This window comes from Anguilla rostrata, chromosome 4, assembly GCF_018555375.3.
Source record: "Anguilla rostrata isolate EN2019 chromosome 4, ASM1855537v3, whole genome shotgun sequence".
Taxonomy (NCBI): domain Eukaryota; kingdom Metazoa; phylum Chordata; class Actinopteri; order Anguilliformes; family Anguillidae; genus Anguilla; species Anguilla rostrata.
In genome coordinates this window covers 63,029,780-63,056,577 of record NC_057936.1, presented here as the reverse complement: position 1 = coordinate 63,056,577, position 26,798 = coordinate 63,029,780, and the positions used below count along the sequence as shown (strand labels likewise).

General features: G+C 46.1%; 3 protein-coding genes across 6 annotated transcripts; 1 reads left to right on the top strand and 2 right to left on the bottom strand.

The window, feature by feature from the left end:
• Positions 1 to 407: 407 nt before the first annotated feature.
• Positions 408 to 18,303, bottom strand: LOC135253920 (E3 ubiquitin-protein ligase RNF31-like). Of its 4 annotated transcripts, none has more exons than XM_064333767.1 (24): positions 18,209 to 18,303; positions 14,791 to 14,992; positions 14,151 to 14,288; positions 13,569 to 13,724; positions 13,375 to 13,443; positions 13,074 to 13,224; positions 12,698 to 12,847; positions 12,168 to 12,327; positions 11,941 to 12,044; positions 10,989 to 11,140; positions 10,583 to 10,816; positions 10,176 to 10,484; positions 9,246 to 9,431; positions 8,737 to 8,943; positions 8,234 to 8,407; positions 7,807 to 7,905; positions 6,979 to 7,068; positions 6,482 to 6,596; positions 5,812 to 5,924; positions 4,215 to 4,322; positions 3,343 to 3,391; positions 2,520 to 2,616; positions 1,873 to 2,038; positions 408 to 1,377 (listed from the first exon to the last, which is right to left on the bottom strand). In XM_064333767.1, exons 2-24 carry the CDS (start codon positions 14,986 to 14,988, stop codon positions 1,327 to 1,329), a joined length of 3,276 nt encoding a protein of 1,091 aa, XP_064189837.1. In that variant the 5' UTR covers positions 14,989 to 14,992; positions 18,209 to 18,303; the 3' UTR covers positions 408 to 1,326. The 4 variants fall into 4 exon arrangements, with proteins under 4 accessions (XP_064189837.1, XP_064189836.1, XP_064189835.1 ...); XM_064333766.1 differs by lacking the exon at positions 18,209 to 18,303 and adding an exon at positions 16,694 to 16,902; XM_064333765.1 differs by lacking the exon at positions 18,209 to 18,303 and adding an exon at positions 16,618 to 16,901.
• Positions 17,319 to 23,837, top strand: psme2 (proteasome activator subunit 2). Its single transcript, XM_064333785.1, has 11 exons — positions 17,319 to 17,520; positions 19,026 to 19,058; positions 19,398 to 19,460; positions 20,153 to 20,239; positions 20,730 to 20,784; positions 20,932 to 21,029; positions 21,817 to 21,885; positions 22,248 to 22,315; positions 22,851 to 22,905; positions 23,197 to 23,283; positions 23,537 to 23,837. The coding sequence occupies exons 1-11, from the start codon at positions 17,473 to 17,475 to the stop codon at positions 23,615 to 23,617; spliced, it is 744 nt and encodes a 247-aa protein (XP_064189855.1). The 5' UTR covers positions 17,319 to 17,472; the 3' UTR covers positions 23,618 to 23,837.
• Positions 23,838 to 24,162: 325 nt separating this feature from the next.
• Positions 24,163 to 26,586, bottom strand: lsm5 (LSM5 homolog, U6 small nuclear RNA and mRNA degradation associated). The gene is made up of 5 exons (XM_064333790.1): positions 26,425 to 26,586; positions 25,759 to 25,854; positions 25,386 to 25,413; positions 24,955 to 25,027; positions 24,163 to 24,481 (listed from the first exon to the last, which is right to left on the bottom strand). Exons 1-5 carry the CDS (start codon positions 26,468 to 26,470, stop codon positions 24,449 to 24,451), a joined length of 276 nt encoding a protein of 91 aa, XP_064189860.1. The 5' UTR covers positions 26,471 to 26,586; the 3' UTR covers positions 24,163 to 24,448.
• Positions 26,587 to 26,798: the final 212 nt, after the last annotated feature.

Here is a 26,798-nt window from a genome sequence, read left to right as displayed (position 1 = left end):
AATTCCACATCACGGGACATCTTTAAGGATATTACACAATTTTGCCCGTGGAACTTGTACATTAGTATACAAGCCTTCATCCAGTGAAGGTCTTGTGTGAAATGTGTTTGCACTTTACATCTAAATCAAACCAAATCAACAGACGAAACACAGACCTAATTCACAATGTGACCTGTCTGTAAAGTAAATATGTGTTGTTTAGTTCGCCAAACTACACAAACTATCCTGTGAGTGTGTGTGTGTGTGTGTGTGGCTGCGTGTGTGTGTGTGTGTGTGTGTGTGTGTGTGGGTGCGTGTGTGTGTGTGTGCGCGCATGACAGAAACAGAGGCAGAGCTTGTCACACAAATTCTTGAAACACAGGATGCAAACAAGGCGTGACCAAAAAAAGACAGCACTGACGGGTAACTCAGGACCAGTATGACTTTTAATGATGCCACTGAACACAGCAGCCCACTGCTGCATCAAAACGACTGAATCAACAGCACTTTGATTGATAAAATCAGACAGAATCAGACCAATAACTGAAGAAACATATGAAACCACGAAACCCACAAGAGGAACTGTCCTTTTCATTGTAATGCCGTATTAGTGTAAATTGATGTTGTGATCCGGCAAATAAAATAATCAGAAATATATAATAATATATAATAATATAATAATATCAAATAAAACAAAACCATTCAATAAAACAGTACAAAAATGCCTTTCCTTGCCTCCAAGTGGGAGAACCAGGAGACATTTGCAAAAAAGTTTTGACAGTTTTGAACTCTACCCAGAAGGCATCCATATATGAAACATTTTAATGGCGAAAAATCAGCAGTCTGCAATAATCAAAAATGTGAACATTCGGTGCAAAAAGTGTTTTTTTTTTTTTTGAGGGTTTGTCTAGTTTTCATTACAAGGTCATTTTAAGTGATAAGATAGGAAAGCGAATTAGACGGAGGTCAAAAGCTCCCAATCGCTAATCGAAACCCAAGTTCATTCTGTTCCATGGTGCAGATTTAACAGCCGGCTGCCCATGCTTTTCCATTCATACAGTCTGGCCATTAATGTAAATGATAATGAAAGGTACAGCAAGGAGGTAATCCCCCCCCCCCACCCCCTTGTAAGCTAATTGTTTGGTATTCCCCCCCACCCCACCCCCTTGTAAGCTAATCATTTGGTATCCACCCCCCCCCCACACACACACACACACACACACACACACACACACACACACACATGCACACACACACACACACACACTCTGTCCGGACACCGTGGATGTTCTGGATACACAATGCCCCGTTAAAGCTGTTTTTTTTTTAAGGGGCTGCTTTCATTCTTCATTTCATCCGAGGCACCTTGTCTCCCAGGGGGACGTCACTCATCAGTTTCTACGGAAACAGAGGAAAGAAATATTTCACTTCACTGGCGTCCGTGAAACGCTCTTCCCCAGAGCAATGCGAATGCCAGCGCAAAGATCCAGGGTCGAAGAGCAGAGGTGACTGAGTGAATGTTAAACAGCTGGACATGAGAACACTTCAAGAGCAGAGGCAGGCATTAATACCACTAACTAAACCTAAAACTATACTAACCCCCCCCCCCCCTTCACCCCCACCCCCCTTCCCCCACACCTTGTGGGGCTGCTGTGAGACCCATCCACACACTCAGGAGCACTGTCTTAATGAGATGAGCCACCCAACAGCCACGTCCTGTTGTATTTTTGATAGGAAAAGAACCCAGGAGGCTGGGAATCCCCCCCCCCTCCCACTCCACCCCAGGAGGCTGGGAATCTCCCCCCCCACCCAACCCCAGGAAGCCGGGAATCCCCACTCTCCCCCCTCCCCCACCCCTCGCTACACAGTCTGAGAAGAGCAGGGCCGGACTACCTCCTTCAGTCGGGCAATGTAGGCCTCCTCCTCCTCCGCCTCTCCTTGAGGGACGTCGACACCGTATCTCCGACACGCCACCCGCACCTCCTTCCCATCGAAGAGCGTGGCGGGGTCAATGGAGTGGCCGTTGATGAGGCTGACCAGGTACTCTCCGTAGTGCTTCCTGTGACGAGGCCGGACGCGCAACAGACTCAATCAGACGATTACCCATCCTCACTATCGCCGATCACCATCGCAGGTGCACAGCCTTAAGTCATCATTCTCAAAACAATCCTATTCTTTAGAGGGAAAAAAAACTACATACACATATACATTATATTGTCCTCCATAATGTTTGGGACAAAGACATTTTTTTTTTCTCGATTTAACTCCAGTTTATACTCCAGTTTTACATTGTAATCAAAATATTCACATGTGGCTTAAATGCAGATTCTCAGTACTTTCGCACATTTTGGTTACACCGTGTAAAAATTACAGCACTTTGTATACATAGCCCCCCCCCATTGCCTACTACTGTATAGAATATTATTATTTTGCCTAATGCAGATAAACAAAATCCCTTAAGGGGAAGAGTGATAGTAATATTCTAAATACCATAGATACAGGGACACTAGAATGGAAGGAGTTATGGTGATATCACTCACTGGCAGAGGCCTGCCTGCCCAGGCTCAGCTTTCAGTCCACAGGCGGAGTCTACCTGTCGATCACCATCCTCCTTCTGCTCCATCACTCCACACTCCCCTGAGAGAGAGAGAGAAAAAGAGAGAGAGGAGCCAGGGAAGAGAGGAGGAGGAGGGAGAGAGAGAGGGAGGGAGAGAAATGGAGAGGGACAAAGGGGAAAAAGACAGTGGTATGGGGGAGAGACAGAAGGAGTGATAGAGAGGATGGAGAGAGATAAAGAGAGAGAGGAAGACAATGACGGAGGGAGGGGAAGAGAGACAAATGTTTACTTAACTCATATAAGACATGATACAAACAAGGTGAGGGAAGGAGAGGTGTCAGTCCTTTGGGACCAAAGACTGAGACACAGCCACACCTTCTGACTGAATGTAAAAATGCAGGGGGGCAAAATCACTTCACTTCCCAAAAACCAAACAAATCCAGCCCGAGTACGACAAGTTCCCGGACAGCAAAATGTTGCCATTCCTGTTTCTGAGCGAGGAACGAGCGCGTGCCTCTTACCACGCCGCCATTTGGCACGGTTTCAGCTACACGGGGAAATACAACCGCGCTCGTCTCCATGGAGACAGGGAAAACAAGGAAGGGCAATGAGATTAACGATAAATAAGGTCGCGGAATGAATCAGGAGGTAGTAAAAGATTAAAAAGGAGGAAGCGAGAGGCAGGCAGGACAGGTGAGAACATGAATCGGGAAGAGATGATCAATACGTTAAAAAAGATGAAGAGAGAGATAAATGGAGAGAGAGAGAGAGAGAAAAAGAGAGCGAGAGAGAGAAGTTTACTATACCTGCCACAGCTCCATTTGGAGGGTCTATGTTGAACGCCACAGCGTTCATCTGGAAATAAAGACAGAAAAAGAACATCACCAAAAATCTCCCAAAATCTACTGCTCAGGAGAAGGGTTCTACTGGAACACACCCTTGAAGATGTGCACCTGTGATGTCCGAAGCAAAATTCTGCTTATATGGAAGGGCTTCACACTTTCCCTCTTGCTTTAGGTCTTTCTGCATCCATTAGTGCGGCAGTGAGTGTGTGTGTGTATGTGTGTGTGTGTTTGTGTGTGAGTGTGTCTGAGTTTCTGAGTCAGTGTGTCTGAGATTGTGTGTGTCTGAGTGTGCACACTGTAAAAAAAAAATCAAGGTGGCTCTACTTAAGATAATGAGTAACCTGGCTGCCTTAAAATCTTGAGTTAGGCAAACAACGGATCTTCAGTTCTTCATATATCGTCATACAGCCCATGCAAGTGTGTGAATATCTGAGTTTGAGTGTGTTTGAGTGTGCGTGAGTATCTGAGTCTGTGTGTGTTTGAGTGTGTGTGAGTATCTGAGTTTGAGTGTGTTTGAGTGTGTGTGAGTATCTGAGTCTGTGTGTCTTCGTGCCTGAGTTTGTGTGTGTGTGTGTGTGTGTGTGTGCGTGTGTGTTTGAGTGTGTGTGAGTATCTGAGTCTGTGTGTCTCCGTGCCTGAGTTTGTGTGTGTCTTTGTGTGTGTGCGTGTGTGTGTTTGAGTGTGTGTGAGTATCTGAGTCTGTGTGTCTCCGTGCCTGAGTTTGTGTGTGTCTTTGTGTGCGTGTGTGTGTGTGTGTGTCTCAAAACAGCGCAGATCCCCCATCGGTTCATCTGGTCCATGTGTCCGCCCGTCCGCGTGTCTGTCCTGGGTACCTGGAGCAGGGCCTGCAGTCTTTCTGGCTCCCAGTCTCTCAGGTAGAAGAGGCAGTCCCGGGGGTGGTGAGCATGTAGGCCCGTCATAGTGCACCCCTCACAGGCCGTCTGGGGGGGGGGGTATGAGAGAGAGAGGGAGAGAGAGAGAAGGGTAAGAGAGAGAGAGATCTCTCGTTATAATTTTTAAACTTAAAATAATACATTTTACAATTTTCTAAGTTGATAATTGAGGACGTTACACTGTACATTTATGTACATTGTGATGTGTTTAGTAGAGCTTTGGCAACACGTACACAGAAATACATTGTGCCAATACAGCATTTTGAATTGAACTGAGACAGACAAAAATCTCTCATCTGGAACGTTGGGATAAAGCAATCAAAATGCAAAACGAATTACGAATTGCTAACGGATTGCTAACGAAACCCTAAAAAGAAATCACGCACTAGCTGAGTATCTCTTATCTGCCAGAGATACAAAGCAGAGACAGATTCTGACTGAGTACAGACTCAGTGACCACACACTTGCATGAAAATGAACGTAAATTGGCCGACGTGAGTGAATGGTTATGAGAAGAAGAACGTATATGCGGTCACTTTAAGACTGGAGAGGCAGACACAGACACACTTTCTCCTATATTGTGAAACAATATTCAGAAATTAGGACAAATTACTTCAACAAATTAAAAAAAGTATTAACTCTTAATACTGACTGCTATTCCTTCTATTCTATTATTACTCTGATGTGGTTGTTGTCACCACAGATCGATATGACAGTTATTCAGTTTAATTTACATTCATGCTCTAATGTACTTCTGTATGCGTGCTTTCGCAATACGTACAAGTCTATTTCGTGCCAATAAAGCATTTTGAATTTGAGAAAGAGAAGGGAGAGAGAGAACAAGAATGCTCATTAAACACAAAACAGACACATCACACCAAACCGAAATGTATCCATCACAAGACCTGTCAAAGAAGAGAGAGCTGAATCACTGTGCCAACTCTCCTCTGACGCACGCACTCACACACATGCACGCACACGTAGAGAGAGACCAGAATGGAAAAAACATGGAGTGAGGGAGAGAGACTGTCTAATTACTGTAATTAGGGAACGCCCATACAGGTGTTTTGCAAGATATAAATAAATACCATCACAAATCTATGCTCTTGATGTTCCTTTGAAATACTTGCCCGTCACACCTGTATGACGCACACACATATACAAAAAAACACACACACACACACACACTCTCTCTCTCTCCCCCCACACACACACATGCACACACACCTCTCCACACACAGACACACACTACACTCTCTCTCCCAACACAACCACCCACACACACACGACAAACCACACATAAACCCCACATCACACGCAACCCCCCACACTTCCCACACAACACACACACACACACACACACACACTCTCTCTCTCTCCCCCCACACACACACACACACACTCTCTCTCTCCCACACACACGAACACACACATACACACATGAACACACACACTTTCCCCACAAAACACCCCACACAAAACAACACACACACACACTCACACGCATGCACACACACACACACACACACACACAGACCTTGTGGTAAGGGTTGTTGCAGCCGCTGCAGAACTGGTATCTGCACTGAGAGCAGCTGAAGTGCATGCAGCCTCCTTTACTGAGTGCATACTGGAACTTGCAACCCGGACAGGCTGTGGGGAAGACAGAGGCATAATTACTGTACACATACACACACACACACACACACACACACACACACCACCGTCCTTCAGTACCTCCTGCCTTCTGTCAAACAGTTCAGTGTTGATTCAATTACTTCAGGGGAAACAAATTGGGGAGAGAGTTGGAATTTAGTGGGGAGAGAGGTGAGGTTGGGAGGGGAGAGAGGTGAGGTTGGGAGGGGAGAGAGGTGAGGTTGAGTGGGAAGGGAGGCAAGGTTGAGTGGGGGACAGAGGTGAGATTGGGAGGAGAGAGCGGTGAGGTTGAGAGGGGAAACAGGTGAGATTGGGAGGGGAGAGAGGTGAGGTTGAGTGAGGAGGGAGGTGAGGTTGATTGAGGAGAGAGTTAAGACTGAGAGGGGAGAGAGGTGAGGGTGAGAGAGGTGAGATCGAGTGGGGACAGAGGTGAGGTTGAGAGGGGGAGAGTTCAGAATTAGGGAGAAGAGGGTTGGGAAGGTGAGAGTTCGCTTCATTGACCGATAACGGACACGTTAACGGTCCCCCCCCCCCCGCTCACGAGGGTGACTCACTGATGCCATTGTCCTGCAGGTACCCCACCAGGCCCTGTCTCTGGTACTCCGGGTCATTCTCCCTCTTCCACGTCTGGAACTGTTCACACGTAAGGCCTGTGTGCTGAGGCTCCCACTGAGAGAGAGAGAGAGAGAGAGGAGAGAGAAGAGAGAGAGAGAGAGGAGAGAGAGAGAGATAGAGAGGGAGGGGAGAGAGAGAGAGAGAGAGAGAGAGGGAGAGAGAGAGAGAGAGACGTCCATTTTTAAGGTTCCTTCATTTAAGTCTGTATGATCTGAGACCCCACAGAGCAAGGGTCGTAAAACAGATAAAAACGTGACAAAAAATTAAATGAGTTCAAATAACTAACTGAAAAATTCCCAATTAATTAAACTGAATTTCTGTTCATTTCTTGCACTGATGGGACCGTAATGGAACCCCCCCCCCCGACACCCCCAAACCCTTTGATCTGCAGTCGCCCGCAGGCGACGAATAAAGTCGAGGCCGAGTTGGAACTTACGGGCTTCCTGCACTTGGAGCAGAAGCTCTCGTCGCACTGCGGGCACTGGACCTTCAGCTGGATCCCGTCGTAGATGAAGCCGAAGGAGCACTGCGTGGGAGGGCGGCGCACAAAACCGGGTCATCGTTATTTTATCAGCAGCAACAGAAAAGCTACAGGAACCCAGCGCCGCCGTGCGCCCTTCGTTTACGACAAAAAAAGGGCCCTGCGGTCGCCTGTGCGTCAGTCCGCGGCGACCCGTCAAATCCTGTCGGCAGCCACATCCTCGCCTTCACACGACTGGCACGCGGGGGTTAGCGGTGGGAGAGGACGCTGCTCGCGATTGCTGCTCATTTCCTCTTTTCTTAAAAGAAGCGCAGCGCCTGCTCAGCGTTAAAAGGCACACGACCTGGACACACCCAACCCAACGGGACCGCCCTGAGAATGCTGAACCAATGAGAGGCAGCGCCAGTCACGGGGAACCAATCAGACTGCGCTGAGAATGCTGAACCAATGAGAGGCAGCACCAGTCACGGGGAACAATGAGATCCCTGAGAAGTAACCAATGAGGCACACAGTCACGGAACATAGATGCCTGAGAATGCTGAACAGAGAGGCAGCACAGTCACGGAACATGAGACTGCGCTGAGAATGCTGACCATGAGAGGCACATCACGGAACCAATGGATCGGAAATACTGAACCAATGAAGAGCACATCACAAGGAATAAACATGAAGTCTCTAGACTGAACAGTGTAGTCGCAAGATAATATTGACTGAAATTCAGAAAGGTAAAGGATTATTAGCACAGTTCGCTTGTTGATTACAGGGGTACAGGTTCACACTTACGTGGGTGCACCAGCGGAAGTTGGGGTCCTTCATGAGGGCGTGCTCCGTCAGCTTTTTGTGGAAGAGCTCATACACCTCTTTCTCCAGGCAATCCCTCAACTGGACATGACACCGACCAATAAGACGCAGAAACAAAAACACATCACACACGCTCAGTCTCCCTCCTTTCCCTTCTCTCCTCCTCTTTTTCTCCCTCTCTCCATCTTCCCTCTGCCCCTGCATTGTTCCCCCCCCTCTATTCTGTAGCTCCACCCATGACCTTTTGATTGACAACTCTTCTTCTATCCCTCTCGCTTAATGTGGCTGTCCTCTCTTCCCCTTCTTTCCTCTCCCCTTTCCCCCTTTCCCGCCCTCTCTCCCTCCCTGTTTTTGCAGCCCGCCCTCCCCCCCCCCGCTCATGGCCCCTCTCTGCCTCCTCTCTCCACACCTGGGCGTCGAGGACGGAGAAGTACACTTCCAGGCGCTCGTGGTCGTTGATGTCGGGCTCGCCGCAGACGGGACACACCATGTCCCTGATGTGCTTGTCTCGCACCGCGATGGTGAAGTGCATCCGGAAGCATTCGCAGCACACCGAGCACTCGCAGGCGGTCAGAGGCTCCATCTGGGGAGGCAGGACAGGTAAGTGGTTAGTGTGGCACACTTACAAAAACACTGACCTGAGATCAGTTAGCTTCTAGTACAGAGAGTCAGGATAGGGAAGGGGCCAGTGTGGCACACTTACAAAAACACTGACCTGAGACCAGTTAGCTTCTAGTACAGAGAGTCAGGATAGGGAAGGGGCCAGTGTGGCACACTCACACATCACTGACCTGAGGCCAGTTAGCTTACAACACAAGGAGCCAGAGAAGGAGAAGGCGATTTTGCAGAATTAAATACATTTTTATGCTTCAGTTGAGAAGAAAACACGCACACACACACACACACACGTACCTTGTTTTTGGGAAAGGATTCCGTACAGACGGGACACTCGTTATTGAGGGTGCGTTTGATGAAGTCTCGGTCCGACGACTCTCTGACAACCTGCAGCACGTCCTCCAGGCTGTACTGGACCTCAGGTTCCTGCAGAAGGGACAGGACCAGCTCACAGCGCCCCCAGCTGGGCAGGTCATACAGTGCAAGCAGCCGCCGGCACAGCCACTGAGGAGAAGAAGGAAAAAAGGGAGTAATTGTTTATAATTGCTGTTGTCATCATAATCATCATTATCAGCAGCATCATCGTTGCAGTTTTCCTGGTTGTATATTTACTGATTATTACTGATTCTTCTGTGCTAATATTTAATGCCTAATGTTTTACACCTTGGAAATATTTACAAATGTATTTCCCGAGGGTGGTGGGGGGGGGAGCGAGAGAGAGAGGGGGGAAAGAGAGAAGGAGCGAGAGACTGAGAGGGGGGAAAGAGAGAGAAGGAGCGAGAGGGAGATGGACGGTCTCGCCGCACCTGCTTGTCCGGGTGGTGGGGGTCGATCCTGGCCGGTGGCTCCTTGCTCCACACGCGCTGGTGGAAGGCCTCCATCAGGGGGCGCTGTAGGAGGGCGAGCGCACCCTGCAGGTCCCCGCCGCTCAGCCTCAGCGCCTCCTCGCACGCGGCCTCCTCCACGAAGCCCAGAGAGCGGAGCTCCCGCACCTGGGGAGGGGCGGCAGTGTAGCGTAACGGGTAAGGGGTTAGTCTTGTTAGCCGAAGGTCGCAGGTTCGATTCCCCGGGAGGACACTGCTGTTGCACCCGTGAGCAAGGTAACCTGCATTGCTTCAGTATACATCCAGCTGTATAAATGGATGCAACGTTAATTCTATGTGGAAAAAGTTGTGTAAGTCGCTCTGGATAAGAGCGTCTGCCAAGTCCCTGTAATGTAACGTTATGAGAGGACGATAGGGAGCAGCACCAGAGAGGGCGGAGTCGAGAGTGGCAACCAGCAAGATTCTCCTGAGACAGTGAGACATTGGGCTTGTCTCGCACTCACAACCCAACTCTACCCAAAGACAAGGGGCTAGCCTCTCACTCAAAACTGCACCAAGCGGTGGAGCTGGGTTCGAACATCGAACTCAGACAGGCAAATCTCCTGGCCGCGTCACCAGTCTTGGAGTGCACACAGACAGACATACAATCAAACACTGAAACGTAGGCATGCGTATGATTTAATGACTGATGAACATCAGTACATGAAGAATTCTTCTGCAAGGAGGACGGTCAACATCTTTTAAAGATAAAATTCCAGACAGCTGGTTTACACCCCTAGGAATGTACTCAAAATCTCATCGCACACTTGGAATGTGTCAGCAGACGCCATGCCCTCGGGGGTGTGCTGTGCTATGCACTTATTGGTCGAGAAGCCTCTCAGTGTTATTGGCCATTCCTGGCCCCGCCCTCACCTTGGCGCGTCTGCTCCTCAGCAGGTGCTTAACGGCTTTCTCAGTGTCGCCACCTGCTGCCACCCAGGCCTGCTTGGCTTCGGCCCTGGACAGCTGCACAGCTGGGTCAGCTGGGCCCTGTAACTCCCCCAGTGGCCCAGAATCCCCTGTTTTGTAGTCCTGCTGAAGAGAGGCTGCCATGGCACAGATTTCATCCAGGAGGTGGGGCAGCTCAGACTCCAGCCAATCACAGGGGTTCACGTTGCTGCCCCTGGAAACGCATATGGCCGCGTACACCTCCTCCGGGCTCACTCCCTTCTTGTCGCCCTCCTAATGAAGAAAGAGGGACGTAAAAAATTTTTTTTTAAACTTTAATGGTCGATGCACATCTGAAATGACATTTCTCAATGGCTCAGAGCTCCGCCTACCCGAATGTGCTGGATAAGCTTCAGACCCTCCTCCTTCATCACTCTCTGCCTCGTCAAATCCAAGTCCTGCCTGGGCGGGGCCACGGGATGGACGGGCGGCGGGACGAAGTCGCGGACGGGCGTCGGCGTGGGGAGTTTGGCCGCGGAGCCGGCAGCGCCTGACCGGGGCGAGTCACACACCTCGCAGTCCGTGGAGGGGGCGGAGTTGACGTAGGTGCAGGCCTGGCACGTCCACTGTCGGGAGAGGGAGAGAGCGGGAGGAAGAGGATGAAAGAGGAAGAGATGAAGGAGTCCTCTCATTGGCCGGCTGACTGAAGCTCCGAAGGCGTCCGTCGACCGGACGGCGCGGGACGCACTCGAGGGGGGCGCTTAAAAACAGGGGGGGGTCAGCGGGACGAGCGCTGACCTGCTTGCCAGGGATCTGGGACGTCTCGCAGACCGGCGAGGAAAGCTGCTGGGGCGCTGCGGGGGGGCGGGTGGCCAGGCGGGGGCGCTCACACACCGAGCACAAAACGCTGCTCCCTGAGTTCATCACAGTGCAGCTCTGACACTGCCATTCTGAGAGAGAGAAAGAGAGAGCAGTGAGAAAGACAGGGGGTGAGAGAGAGGGGGGGAGAGAGAGAGGGAGCGCAAGAACAAGAGCGATAGACACAGCATGTGAGGGAGAGAGAGAGAGACAGAGAGAGGTCAGATTAGGTACTAGCCATTTGGAAACGTTCCTCTTGAGTAAGTGACACAGGCAAAATTTTAACCAATCAGGAGTACAACGGTTGAGGAATAACTCAGTTCTACACGGAGACTTCAATCGAGGTTATTCTTTAACACATGATATCATGGAGAGAAATACAGAGCCTAAAATTCTCTGAGGAATACACAGTTCATTCAGCAAGCTTTATACCTCCTAGACAGGCAGATAAATTTACAGTTCTTCAAAAGATAAGGAATAACAATAAATGTTTCTCTAAGGGAACTAATTAAAAACTGGAGGTTACATATTTGGCAACATGCCCAGACTCTATGTTGGGCAGCCCGGAAACCACGATAAGGCACTGAACATAAAGATACACTCTCGAAATAAGTCATCTTTTCCACAAAAGAAAAGACAGCCTGTTAAGTCCATCCACAACGAGCCTTTAATGGGCTTCCAATCAGAAGTAAGCTTGAAGTGAATATCCGCACAGATGTGTCGTGTCAGACCTCCAGCTTCCATGGTTACAAATGACATTCCACATCAACAGGAAATTTTACTGGCAGGTAGTGTAAATAGGAGTCAGTCAATCCAGTTTTGTTACCGCTGTAGAAAAACTCCAGGAGGCTCAAAGAAAGATCCAGAAACACACGTGCACCCAGCCTGTTACCTGCAATGGAGACTGGCTGCGATGACTCCTCCAGGACAGCGGGGGCAGCACTGGAAAGGCGGGCGCGTTTGCAGGTGGCATCTGGCTCAAGGATGCTGGCAGGGCTATTAAGACGAGGAAGTTTAACGCCAACCAAAGCTCTCTTTACCACAGCTACCCCCTCACTCCCCACCCAAAAATGTCTCTCTCATGACACTCTCTCCCTGGTCCCTCACCCCATGTCTCACCTGATGGGGTTCGGGGGTGTGCCACCACCTGTTTGGATTCGATGGTGGTCCTTCCGGTCTGGGTGGGTGTGGTACCGTTCGTCACATTCCAAACACAACCCCTGGGCGCACTTAGGACAATAAGCCAAGGCTGGGCAGGTTCCACAGATGGGGCAATTGTCTACAGGAGGATAGGGTGGCAGAGTAGTATAATGGGTAAGGTACTGGTCTTGTAACCTAAAGGTAATAGGTTCGATTCCCGTTGTACCCTTGAGCAAGGTACTTAACCTGCATTGCTTCAGAATATATCCAGCTGTACAAATGGATGCAATGTGTAAGTCGCTTTTGAACCAACATGGCAAAGTGTAAACAGCAGGTTTTATGGGAAAACATACATTTTGAATATTACTCAAATGAATCAAAGCCAGAAACTGAGATATGACTCCGATATGAATCCAGAAATTCTCTTCGGCTCTCTATCAGGCTAATCTCCAGAGGATTGTGGGGTGGGGGGGGGGGGCGGATAATCACCCCAATGACACACTGCTTACCTGGTTTTAGGGCCAGGATTTTATCTCTCGTGTGATTGGTTCTGTCTGGGTGGCGATGGAAAATTTCATCACATTTCTCACAGAAGAACTGTGATTTACAGGAAGGACAACAGAAAGAGGGACTGCTGCCACACAAAGAGCAGACCACTCCTTAGAAAAAGAGAGACAAAGAAAAGAAAGAGAGATTGATGGGGTGGCTACTGAATTTCTTAGGCACCAGACCCCTGCAACTCATTCAGAATGCTGCGGCTCGTCTGGTCTTCAACCTCCCCAGACACTCCCACGTCACTCCCCTGCACACTACCCTCCACTGGCTGCCTCTTATAGCTCGCATCAAATTTAAAACATTGGTCCTAGCATAAACAGTGCATCTCACCTGTGTGAGCAGCGGGGGTTGGGAGGGCTGGAGTTGTTCCCGGCTTCTCAGTGGGTTTCGGGGGAACGGGGGGCTTACAGGGCTTGGTCTTGCTCTCCAACTGTTGCTTCTCACTGGAGGCGGGGTCCTCCCTGACCAGCGCAGGTTTTTCCTGCAGAACCAGCAAGGGAATGAGCGCACACTGTCACCAGCAGCCCTGAAGGGACAATACTGATCGGCTGAAAAATGGCCGAGCTCTGGACTGAGCTGCCTCTTACAGAAACAGGAAACACAGCGACACAGGAAGAAGCGGCGAACACACCTGTGCAGATGCTGCCCCCTGCTGGCCAGTAAGAATTCTCTCAAGAAATTCTGGGTGTTGGTGAGTGTCCTGTAAAACATGCACATTCATCGATGAGGGACGTCAACGGCTCATATGCACACGCAAGATGAATACGGAGGTGTGCGATGACAGGTAATGGAAGGGCCTGTTTGGCATGTGTCAAAATGTTTGACCTTGATAAACAATTCCAGCTCCGTATGCAAGGCCATGATCTCCACAGTCACCGCGGCAACCTTCTCAATATCAGGATCTGTGACATCATCAGGGAAGCTGAGACCATCTGACTCCTGAATGGTGTAGCCATACAGATGCAATGCAACTCGGCCACCCTGAGAGAAGGAGAGAGAGAGAGAGAGAGAGAGAGAGAGAGGGAGTGTGAGAGATTGAGAAATAGAGAGTGAGTGTCAGAGATTGAGAAAGAGAGGGACAGGGAGAGCAAGAGAGAGATAAGGACAACCATTTCTAGAACACACTTCTTGCCCAAACACCCAATTCATTACCAAAAACAGAGTTAGGAATTATCTATGAATGAATTTGGTGCCAAACTGGAATTAAAACGAACCATTTAAAGAAACTTAGTTGTTTAGTTTGTTTTGCGACCTATGCACAGGTGCACAGTTGTGCTATATCAACCCTGGCTGTTTCATATCCTTGTCCCACTAGCCTGTGGGTCCAGCAACAATTTCTCTATCAAAGGTACTCCATAAAACCCTTTGGGGGGGGGGGGGGGGGTTAAAACTGCATTCCCCTCTCACCTTGATGGCATCAACGGTGGTCCTGAAGATGGGATTGTTGTGCTTGACTGTGCGCCAATACTTTGGCCGTTTGGGGTTGGCCAGGTTAAAGCCGTACTTCTCCAGGATGCTCAAGGCCCTCAGAAGGGAGGCTATGCTCTGGCGGTGGGTCGGGGGGGAGGGGGGGGAGTTCAGAGGTCAGAGGTTGTGAACATGAGGAACAGGAAGTACAAAAATAAAATGGAAAATGAGACAAGACGCCAAATTAAAAGATGAAAAAGCTTCTGGATACAGGTGACGGGACTAACTGACACCAGAGAGGACATGACTTGTGGCATGTATGCATTTATTCAGCTGGATATATACCGAAGCAATGCAGAGTAAGGGTACAACAGCAGTGGGACTCAGCAACCTTTGGGTTACAAGGCAAGTTCCTTAACCATTATACTACACTGCTGTCAGAGGTCTTTACAAAAGTGCATAAATAAGGGCTTAGGCAAAGAGCAGAGTCAAAGCCATGTCTTCAGAGTCATAGCCTATAACAGTGGCCAGTACTTAGAGCCACAACACTTCCAGACATCTCGTCCACGGGTCTGCATTACAGCTGCAGTAAAAATGCAGGTAGAATACTAAGACACGGCGACAGGAAATGACATCTCACCTCCTTCCTGTCTGGCCCAGCACAGTTCTCTCTCAACAACTCTGCCACGTTAAGGAGCCGGTACTTGGCCAAGAGGGGGAGGGGGATGTTCGCCATCTCCTGCACGATGGACTGCACGTCAGGGGCGGAGCCTGTGGATGACAGACAGACCTCCGCCCGACCCCTGACCTCCTTCAGGTAATCCGTAAGACTGGCCATCGATCTGAGAAGGATCGGATTACACTGCGTCACCAGTGCTTCACATTACGAAAAAATTGTGCAGACACTCTTATCCAGAACGGCTCGCACAAAGCGGAGTGCACAATATCAGTCAAACACGACGAATAAGAGCGGCGGCACAAACGAAAAATGACACGTAAACACTTTGAGGGTGAGCAACTGCGAGACAAGATTGAGGCTGCACCATTTATTTACCTGGCAGACTTAATCAACTATGGTTATAACACAGAAAATTATATAACGAGATATCAGCTAGAGGACCACTACAGCAATTGGCAGATTAGCGTCATGACTGACTTCATTTCGTCTCAGGAAATTTTCTTCCGCTAAAATTTGTAATGGCTGAAACTGCTGTCCACTGCAGGGCTCTACATTGACGTTTTTTTCCCAGGAGCATGTGCTCCTAAAACTGAAAAATTTAGGAGCACACAAGTGCATTCCAATTAGTAGATGTGCTCCTGAATGCAGCTAGCACACATCCAGCAAATGCTCCTAAAAATGGCAGCATTGTAGACCCCTGCACTGGCAGAGAATGTAAGAGGCTCTAACACAGATCATCCGATGATCGTACTGGATCACTGGAATGTTTTTTTTTTTTTTTTTAAACAACAGATCTGAGTTCAGCTCGAAAAGACTGTTGCTGTACAGTCACTGACTGTGGCTTGAGTGCCTCCTGCCAGAACTACCTAAGGCATCGCTTAGTAATGTGAACTATGTGGTCATACAGGTGCGAGACAGGTGGTTGTACGGAACACACCGCACACTGTAGCAAAACACCGCACACTCAGCCTCGGATAACACTGTTAAAGCACAACGCTAGTACATGTACAAAGATGCAGAAAACGCCCTCTTGTCACAGATAACACTGTCCAGTAGAACAGACCCACGCGGACAAGAAGATAACAGTGGCAATAACATTCAGGTAACAGATCAAAGGTTGCATTAGCTCGAGTAAGACATTTCTGCAGTCGAGGGTGCGTAACCGCACTGGCGCAGTGTCCTGAGCAAGCATAACTCCTACAGTCGGCAATAGAGCCATGTAAGCGCTTTGGATAAAGCGCAGATAAATGGTCTAACACTTCGCACGAATGCGTAATCCAGCAGTGCGCGCATGCATGCACGTACACGTACACACACACACACACACATTCCCTCTCAACCATAAGGACTGCAGCGGGGCAGAGTAGCCTATTACGTAGTAATAACATTGTAACGCATTTCACGTTTCATACAGGTGTGCGCGCGTACTCATTACATATTTTCCCTTTGTATTAACATCGCACAAACAAATTCTACAAACTAGACTACAAGTGGAAGAAACTAGCAAAGTAAGAACGATGTCAAATGCATCAATTCGTCTATTACATATAAATATACTTCCGAAACCGTATTATGAGATCAACGAGCTCACTATCTGGATAGCCAAATAAAATGATTTCAATTCGCAAAGAACATTTTTGACAATCCGAACTTCGCTTGATTAACCCGTTAATGTGATTTTCTGAAAATGTTACTCACACCAAGAACGGATTATTTATGCTAAAATTTAGGCTAAATGTTGCATTGGATCGTGTCAAGCCGTTGAAATCGAAAGTATATTAATGTTACCTTATTTGTAGTAACTGTCGAAGCTCCTTTTAAAATTTCAGCAACTGGCTCATCACACTTTAATGAATGATATTACCTTGTTAGTCAACCGAGAAGAAAAAAAATGTAGACTCCGGTGACTGCAAGCGCCCGTGAATTTCGCTTTCATTGAACTTAACTTAGCAGGAAATTAGCCAGCTGCGTTTACTGCTTACAGTTTCGACAACAGACAGAGGAACTGAGGCTGTCACGCGTTGGATCGTTGCTGGAAACTAGTCGCCTCTGGAATGCCATTTTGTGTCAAACTCTCATTGCCTTCTATAGAAATGAATTTCCCTATAAATAAAGTCACCGAACTAATAGAGCCAAAATGGCAACCCTCCCTTTTCTGTTTCGCTTGTTTTTTTAAAGGGGACGTTACCATGATCGGCCGAATTATATTTCCGTTAACCCATCTTGTAATTTCTCCGGTATATGAAATAGGTTTCTAAAAAAAAAAGGCATTTTACGCTACTTAGCAAATTATGCACTGGGTAAATTAGGCTAAGCGACCTGCATAGGCAATAGCCACAACCAACGCTTTATTAAGAGCGACTGTGACAATGGTTAAAAATGTTATAGCGGTGGTAACTTTATTATTCACACTCATTCACACCAAAACATGTCACACTCATGCATTTGGTTAGTTTCTATGGAACGGGTTGAAAAGGGGAGGTGCTATTCGATCAGGTGCTCAAACGAATGGGTACCGAAATCGAAAGTTGGTTAAATTATTCGGTCAGAAAGACGACGGCGTAATTAGCAATAAACTAAAACCTGTAATTATTTGAACGCTAACCTGTAAAGTTTACTTTAGTTTCATCGTCAAATCTGAAAATGTCGAAAACATCTGTGCTTAGATTGAGTAAAGAGAACGCTGTTAAGGTAAGGACGAGAAAAAAATAAAGACATTTTTGTGAGTAGGCTGCACCTCTCTCCTCCATGTAGTAGGCTAACCTTAGATTGTACGTTAGCCTACAGACTATCGGTGGGTAATGTTACGTAACACTTCAAGCGCTTCTGGTAGCCGACTTTGGTGCCCGGTGCTCACGGTACATTTAAACACGCAATACCGAAACCATAGTGGTTCTGAACTTCTGCTGAAGGAATTAACGGCTGAATGTTTTACAGACTTTTGGCGTGAGATCGTAGGCTTACACATCTACCGATATATATCTCCTTGCATTGGTAAAACGCGTTCAAATGTATTATTGTGATTTCAGACAGTGTTAGCATAGTGCATTACAGAAAATGCCTTTATCCAGGGCCACATGCAGAAGTGGACCGGCTGAATATGCTTCGAGAAGACAGGAAAAAGTTTATGTATATTAGATGCCGTAATTTTGGGGGGTAAAGACCACACATGCTTATTCATGAAAAAGTCCCTAGTCATCCTGTCCCTGGATGACAGCCATGACTGCTGAAATCGAAAGCAAAGCAACCTGTTTCTCAAGTTCACCCAAACACAGACACGAAGTTCCCGAACGGCGATGCTATCACTGTCTGATATACACACACGTTAGCAGTAAAGACAGTGCGCCATCTCCTTCAGAATAGTCAAAAATACTCTTACATATCTGGTGTGAGCTGGCAGGATCTTCGTTTTGTTTGTTTACTGTGGATACACCAGGAAGCATTAGCCCACACAATGGGACACACGTAGGGCTGAACTAGTGGTTTGTGGGTCGGAACTACTGGCAGAGTATGTGCACAGAAATACCTTGAACATTCTCACACACACACGTTTGTATTGCTATACTTGTGAGGACTTCCCATTGACTTACATTCATTCCGTAACTTCTAACCCTAACCCCAACCACTACATGCCTAACCTTAACCCTAACCTTAACCTAATTGTAACCCTAAGTCCTAATCCTAAAAGAGCCTCTTGAACTTGTGGGGACCAGCAAAAGGTCCCCACTTTGCGTACACTCCGTCCTTTGCATAGGACGGAGTGTAGCACAGTGGGTAAGGAACTGGACTTGTAACCGAAAGGTCGCAGGTTCGATTCCCGGGTAGGACACTGCCATTGTACCCTTGAGCAAGGTACTTAACCGAAATTGCTTCAGTATATATCCAGCTGTATAAATGGATACAATGTAAAATGCTATGTAAAAAAGTTGTGTAAGTCGCTCTGGATAAGAGCGTCTGCTAAATGCCTGTAATGTAATGTAATGTTCCTCATCTTTCTATCCTTGTGGGGACATTTGGTTCTCACAAAGATAGTAATACGTGTCCATACACACACAGGCTCGGAGAACATGTTGCATGCATTGCATTTTTCTTGAATAGCCCGGAGATGGAGCCCTGTCATTTCTGTGGCACTGAAGAGATGGAGTGTGCCATCTGGACATTACTGAATCTATCTCTGTTCCTTGTGTCTTTTTCAGGTTGGCAGCTTCCACCAGTCTCTGAACCAGCAGGTTTGTATTCCTGTTGTTTGCATAAATGTGCATTTTTGGTGTGACGTGTGTACTTATGCATGTTTTGTACAATATATATATATATATTTTTTAATGTTTTGAGTTTTAATATGGATAGGGGTAGTGGATAGCACTGTTGCCTCACTGCAAGAAGCAAATCACTGACGGCAGTGTGGCTGCTGATTTTATTTTGTTGTTTGTCCATCTTGAGGGCTGAAAATGGGAAATGGGTATGTGCAACTTTGTGGTGTAACCAGCATGTGTGTGTGTGTGTATGTGTGTGTGCGCGCGCGTTTGTGTGTGTGTGTGTGTGTCCGCGGGTATGCGCATGGTGTTTAGGCAGAAGATCTCTTATCAAATCGCATTCCTCGGAAGATCTCGCAGCTGGACAACATGCTGAAGGTGGGCTGCCTGCCGCACACGACTGTCTCAGTAACACTGGCCTTACACCCCACTGCATCCCTGATTCAGTTTCTCACTGTCCGGATAATGATCGTTCGGTACAGTAGGACCCATTCTCCACCCAAGTGGTTTGTCCAAAGGATGCACTCCTTTAACATCCCTGCTCTTCCTCCCATTTTGATGATAGCTACAGTATACTCTCAAAAAAAGAGTCCTGCATAGCTGCTCTCTTTGTCCATAGGGGAATCCTGTTCATGGATTCCGTGTCAGGCAATAAGGAACAGTCTGGGAGCTTTGCATGCTTTCCACAGCTACCATAGAAGGTTCCTTAAAGAACTCAAAAAGGGTTCTTTTGTGGAAGCAGGCCAATGAACCAATTTTTCTTACAGTGTATCTCAAAGCACTGTAGCACTGAACAGAATTTTTATTTATTTATTTATTTATTTATTTATTTATTTATTGCTGTTTGGCTGGGTGGGGGGTGCTCTAGTACCCACCAGTGAATGGATAGCCAGATTGAAGCAGTCAAACTGTATTTTGACCTGTATTCTTACTAGGTCCACCAGAGCAACCCCACTGTGAGACATATTCCAGGGGATTTTGAATGAACATAGTGGGTTGATATCTGTTTGGGTGAAGTCACATCTAAAAGACTTCTCTCTCGCCCCCCCCCCCCCCCCCCCTTGTCTCAGGCTGATGAGTTCAGTCTCACGGACCTGTCCTCTGTCCACGCACCTCTGGACATCCCTATTCCGGACCCCCCTACTCCGGAAGATGAGGTAATTAGTGCGTCAGCATCAACATCATGCGGATACCGTACGACTATGAGCAGAGCAGCGATGGACACAGCACTCCCAATGCACAGCAGTTTGAGATATTCTGGGCTTCCCTTGATCTAGGCTAATGGTGATGTTCTCATGTATTTGTGCAGTTTTGTTGGTCTCCAAACACACACACACACACACACACACACACACTGCGGGAACCCTGAGTGTGTGGTGGTGTTTGTCACAGCTGCTCACTTCATGAAAGAAATTTATTTAAATTGTGTCTAATTTCGTTGGGAAAGAGAGAGCGGAGGATAGCAAACAAAGTTCTGGTTTCATTAAACGTCTCGGTCTCTAGGGCCTACTTACGGGTCCAGTAGAATAGATTCCATTCATTTTTACGATTCCTCAGAATGCTCTCGTAAGCCGGTGTAGCGTTCAGTACCGTTCTGCTCAGCGCAGTGAAGGTTCTTTTAAGCTCTCTGCTTTTTCCCTCCCAAAGGAGATGGAGACCGACAAAGACAACGAGGAGGAGAAGAAGAAGAAGAAGAAGAAACGTGAGGGGCCTAACTCTACCTTTTTTGCTCTGTCTTCTCTTTGAAACGCACGGCTCTTCCGTTCCCTCTCCTCCCCTTTTAACGTATCGTGCGAAAGCGCCGCCCTGCGTTTGCTGACGTGAAACCCGCCCGTGTCCTGTGTCTCAGCTCCACAGTGCGGCTACCTCAAAGGCAACGAGAAGATCGTGAGTTTACTGGACAGAGTGAAGCCGGAGATCAGGGCCCTCCAGGAGACTTACATCACGGTGAGTCGCCAGCAGGGTCATGACTTTGTCATTTGTAATGACCTTGTAACAGTTACGACAGTAAGTTTTATAGTTGTAGTAACCGAAAGACTTTACTCAGTAAAATAATTAATAACTCAGTATGAAGGGGGTAGAATGGGCTCGGGGTCTTTGCGTTCTACCAAAGCAGATTAACATAACGTTCAATTTCGATTTCAGCCAAACGACCAATGTAAGAAATCTGTCTCTGATGCCAATATGTCTGCTGGCCACACATTCCCTTGATCTTATCATTATCACAATACAGTTGGTACAATGGTAAAATAGCGGAGTGAGAGATTGGGAACCATTCAAGTCAACAGACGTGCTAATTCAATCACAACAGGACAGCCAATACACTATGGCCTAATTGATAGGTGTTACAAGAACTGACTACATCCGTCTTGGTATGTGTATTCAACACTCCTGATCAAAGCTTTGAAAACAAATAAGAAGCAGCCTCTGGAAAGGTTCGTGGTTCAGTCTGACTCTGCTGAATCCAAGGTGTCATTTGTGCGCTTTGTCACTGCCGGTTTTGGAAATAAACTTTGTACTTTTTCATCACGTTCGAGAGACGTCCTTTTTTCCTTACACTAAGTTGCAAAATTGTTAATTGTGGAGATCTCAGGGATGCTACAGACAGACGTGCAGAAAAAGGGACACAGACTCAGAATACTACTGCGTAGTGGAAAGTGGCGTGAGGTCTATGTAATGCATGATGTAAAAAATAAGACATCTACTGTATAAATAGGCATTCTTTTTGCCTCAGGTCTCTTGCTGGATACAGCATCTTATCCCTAAGATTGAGGACGGCAACGACTTTGGTGTGGCCATCCAGGTAAATCAACAGTGAGCACGTAAAAATAATTTTTCTTTACATCTATGTTTTAATCTGAGAGTCTAAATTATGAGTGTGCGAGTGAATGTGTGGGCCATGAGATTGATTGGTGACCTGTCCAGGGTGTATTCCTGCCTCTCACCCAATGCATGCTGTGATAGGCTTCAGCCCTCACACCCCACCATCCTGACCATTTTTAAAAGTGCTTGCATGTCTCACAGTTATATGACTTGAACTAGTTTTAATATTGCATTTTATTAGTGATCTTTTATTGTGAAATGAAGAGGGGTAAGTCATCTATCTGTTATTGTTACGGTTGTAATTCCCCGATTGGCTTTTCCTCGATCCCTGTTTACTTCTAGGAGAAGATTCTGGAGAGGATCACTGCAGTGAAGACCAAAGTGGACGGTTTTCAGACCAACATTAACAAGTGAGAGGATTTCTGCCATTTTATGTTGCTATTTATTTGGGCATATACATATTTACATACGGCGTACATGTAATGTAGTGTTGCAGTTACTCTGTTTTTTCAAACACCCTTTTGCACCGCTGTGTTGCTTTTGAACATAAGGTAATAATGAATGTGGAATATGTTCCTACTGCATGTGGAACATAATCCTATTGCATGTAGAACACGATCCTGTTGCATGTGGAACACAATCTTGTTGCATGTGGAACATGATCCTACTGCATGTGGAACACAAATCTGTTGCATGTGGAACATGATCCAATTTAATGTGGAACACGATCCTACTGCATGTGGAACACGAACCTGTTGAATGTGGAACACGATCCTGTTGCACGTGGAACACAATCCTATTGCATGTGGAACATGATCCTGCTGTATGTGGAACACAATCCTATTACATGTGGAATATGATTCTGTTACATGTGGAACATGGTCCCAATTTAATGTGGAACATGATCCTATTTCACGTGGAACATGATCCTGTTGCTGCTCTCAGGTACTTTTCAGAGCGCGGCGATGCTGTGGCCAAAGCCTCCAAAGACACTCATGTGGTGAGACAATCTTCCCTTACGTTTACATTTAAACATTTTTCAGATACTTTTATCCATAGATTACATTTTTACACACTGACCATTGAGTATAGTAGGATATTCTCTGAAGAAATTTAGGTAAAAGTTGCAGTAAGTTTGTTTTAGAACACTTTTGTTTATATTTGGTTAAAATGAACTTATGAACTGCCATTCCATTCTCTCTGCATATCTCCACCACGCCGTCTTCCTTTCGACGTGTTTTCCCCCCTCAACCCCCCTCGTCCTTTTCTCCTCTTTTCCCCCGGCTGGCAGATGGACTACCGCTCGCTGGTCCACGAGAAAGATGAGGCCGCGTACTGCGAGATCCGGGTGGTGGTGCTGGACATCCGCGGGTTCTATGTGAGTCCGAGTGAACAGTAACCGGGTACAGAGTCAGGGCAGGGGGTGTGGTCTGCGTTTTAAAAAAACTGTTGCTTTCAGCATAAAAACTTAAAGTCTCAGCTGAATTAAACAGGCCTAATGAAATACATCCGTTTCCTTTAAGATTTTTAATCTATAATTATTAAATAAAATGATTTAGTCCTTAAATACAGTTTTTATCTTCCTGTATTGCCATTATTATTATTTTTTTTTACTCTTGCCACCCGTACAGGTGGAACTGTATGACATCATCAGCAAGAACCTGGAAAAGGTGACCAATCCAAAAGGAGAGGAAAAGCCATCCATGTACTGATGAGGGAGTCAGGAGAGGCAGAAGAGACGGACGGTGGCGGGAAACAATCCAAGAGTACATTTTTATTTGCTGTTCTGTACCTTTTGTATGTCCTCAGATGCACTAGATCATCCGAATCCTATCCAGTACTGTAATACCCAACAGGGACGTACTGTATGTGAATATTCAGTCACCACACATTCAGTTTGTGGCACCAATAAAGCACAGCCTTCTAACCGAAGATCCGGGGTCTCCGTGCAGCTCTAGTTTTGTGCCAGTGGACATTATAATGGTACAATGGTCATTCACATGCAACAATTCCGAAAAAAGATTTTATGTTTTTTTTTTAACTAAATGTTCTTTAATCCTCAAGACTTTCAGCAAAGCATACCATGGCAGCTAAAAGGTTGTGTTTTTAACTTTACACAGCACAACAGTTGACTTCACTGAACTGATTTCTCTATAGGTGAATTATTCATTTAAAAAATTATGTGACAATTGAAAATAGTTTCAGGGAATTCACCTACACAGCCAAAACTAAGGACCCAGACAGAGACAGGAAAACATTCAGGTTAAAAATCAATCCCAAAGGGGGCACGTCGTCGTGTGATTTATTTATAACAAAAACATTTTTAAAACAATAATGAAATGATTTCACCGTTAAGCGACAGTTATCTCTATACCACACGGTTACATTATGCTCTCTAATCAGAAGACAATTCAAACAGCTCCCATTGGGAAAATAGCTCTTGCATTAAAAAAAAAATGTACACAAACCAAAGATAAGGTTGAGAGGAAAGGTGAGCTCAAAGAAAGAGTATAAGAAATTTCACTAAATTCTCCTTTTGCTCCTTAAACTTCCGGCCCCTCCCCTCCAGGAATGAGCTAAGGAGAGAAAAATGGGGTGGCGGAAAAAAAAGGACAAATCAGAAATGGAAGAAAGGAAAAAAGACATTTTACAGGACACGTCTACTGCCGTTCCAAAATGGCAAAGTGCCAAATCCAAATGGTGACTAAATAACGACTGCAGATACTTAGGAATGTAAGGTCACTGGGTAAAAAGTCAGCACTCTCAAAAATGACTTCTGGGAAAACAAGATATTGTACTGTGTGTGTGTGTGTGTGTGTGTGTTTGGAGACCAACAAAACTGCACAAATACATAGTTTTTAAGATATTCATTTTACTCGCTATATGTTCACTTACCAAGTAACTAATCAAGCGTAGCATAAGTCTGATTAGATAAAAATAACTGTTTTGACAGTTGACATACAGAGTAACCAACCCGACAGCTCTGCAACCCCATGGAATACTGTATGTGATTATTATGGCATCCAGTCAGAAGTTGGTCTATAATTACCATAGTGATGTTGTTGCCATTGAGCAAGATCTGATCCAGTTTGGTTATCCTCCTTCCTTCTGGTGTGATCTCACTGAGGAAAGGAAAATACATTTTTAGCCATGCAAAATCTGACCAGTCTGCAAGCAACTGTTCAAAAAGACCCTAATTCCTTCAGCCTCATGTGACATAAACCAGAAACATCAGTTCAGAACATAAATTATTCAATAACAAACACAACAACAAGAAAAAAGTGAACATTCACTGGCTCTTGGCCAATTAAGTGTGATGAGTGTACCATGTTCACAGCACAGGAGGGACTCCACAGTCACAACTGATGATGCTGAATAATGAATAAGCTGATCATCCAGATTTCTGTATATTAAACTCCTTTCACATGCATAACCTGGACAGGGTAATTTCGCTAAAGGTTAAAGAGCAGGTCTACTTACAATTCTGTCACATCCTCCAGCACCATGTCTGCAATACGAGGTGAAGGAACAATAGACCAAACACTAAATTTAATTTAAATAAAATCCAAGATTAAGAAATTGGGGTTGCAGATTAAGGTTAACTTTCACTTTCAACACTAGCATCATGCAGGATGGAACTAAAGCCAGTTTTCCTGTGGTAACTTATTTAATCTGATTAAATAGCTTTGATGGCATGTACCTCAGATATAATGAATTACTGTTCATGAATCAGTTCTGGACATTTAATAGTTCCAAAAATATCACATAAAATAGGCTCCTCAACCTAACAGTCACAGAAGCCTTACACTTTAACGAAAGTAGCAGTCAGTGGGATCACTTCGTAAAAGGATACTGACAAAATCGTCGAAACCCAACAGGGTTCCGACGATCTCTTTGTCATTCTTCATAACGATGTGGATTCGGGATCCAATACACTTATCCACGAGTTCTGTAATTGAAAGGAAACAAAAAAACACACGAGATTAGAAACTGGAATTTACCGAAGAAGGGCGGGGGAAACGCATCAATGATAAGGAAACTTTATTAATGCACTGACAATTTCTATAACAAGCAAAGCTCGACAGCTAACTTACATATATAGAAAAATGCTCTTCGGCTACGTAATTTACTGTTTAGATCACAACTCGCGCACTGATTTCACCCAAATCCACACATTCCATTACTCAGTAATGTAAAATTAACGTGCTAGGTAGCAAACACTGAAGCATTCGTCAACAACCACAAACAGTTAAAAGCGCAACTGTGACTGCAACTACCGAGTCCAGAAGTAGTTTGCAAGCATGTTTTCATTTTTCTTATCCTACCTAGATAGCTATTCGGGTTTACTACATATACCAGCCATGCTAACGTTAGTTAGTTCACAGCATGCATTAGTTATTCGTGCTACCTTTTATTTTAATCCCGTTTACACAACACTGCTTTTATAAAAGTGAATAATATAAATATTATCAGCACAATACAATTTAAAGAACATTATTCATGTAGCTACCACACTTACCCAGAGGAAGCAATTGCGATGGATTCGTTGCCGGAGTCGCCGCCATGTTCGAAAGAGAACAGACACGAGCAATCAATCAAAGATACAACGTGGAAACCAGACAGAAATAATATATTGTTCGAACAAGTGATGCAACCTTGACAGGAAGTTTCTGAACCTGAACCTGAACCAGATCTGAACGTTTTTACTGTTTCATCACGACCAGAGATGCCCAAACTCTCTCCTCGGGTTGGCCTGGGTTTGCTGGTTTTCGTTTCAACCGAAATTGCAACCCCAGAATTTTATGTACGTTTTTCTTAATTAGGTGCTTTGTTTAGAAGGATTATTTACACGGTCACATTCCATAAATAACTGTGCATGTCGTGAATAATAAA

Coding starts and splice junctions, on each gene's coding strand:
- LOC135253920 (XM_064333767.1), bottom strand. CDS start 14,988: ATGGCCAGTCTTACGGATTACCTGAAGGAGGTCAGGGGTCGGGCGGAG. Junction 13,225..13,374: donor AGGGGGCAGCATCTGCACAG/GTGTGTTCGCCG, acceptor CTGGTTCTGCAG/GAAAAACCTGCGCTGGTCAG. Junction 12,328..12,697: donor AATCCTGGCCCTAAAACCAG/GTAAGCAGTGTG, acceptor ATCCTCCTGTAG/ACAATTGCCCCATCTGTGGA.
- psme2 (XM_064333785.1), top strand. CDS start 17,473: ATGTCGAAAACATCTGTGCTTAGATTGAGTAAAGAGAACGCTGTTAAG. Junction 19,461..20,152: donor AGCTGGACAACATGCTGAAG/GTGGGCTGCCTG, acceptor CCCTTGTCTCAG/GCTGATGAGTTCAGTCTCAC. Junction 21,030..21,816: donor TCCAGGAGACTTACATCACG/GTGAGTCGCCAG, acceptor TTTTTGCCTCAG/GTCTCTTGCTGGATACAGCA.
- lsm5 (XM_064333790.1), bottom strand. CDS start 26,470: ATGGCGGCGACTCCGGCAACGAATCCATCGCAATTGCTTCCTCTGG. Junction 25,414..25,758: donor GGGTTTCGACGATTTTGTCA/GTATCCTTTTAC, acceptor CTCGTATTGCAG/ACATGGTGCTGGAGGATGTG. Junction 24,482..24,954: donor ATGGCAACAACATCACTATG/GTAATTATAGAC, acceptor TTCTCTCCTTAG/CTCATTCCTGGAGGGGAGGG.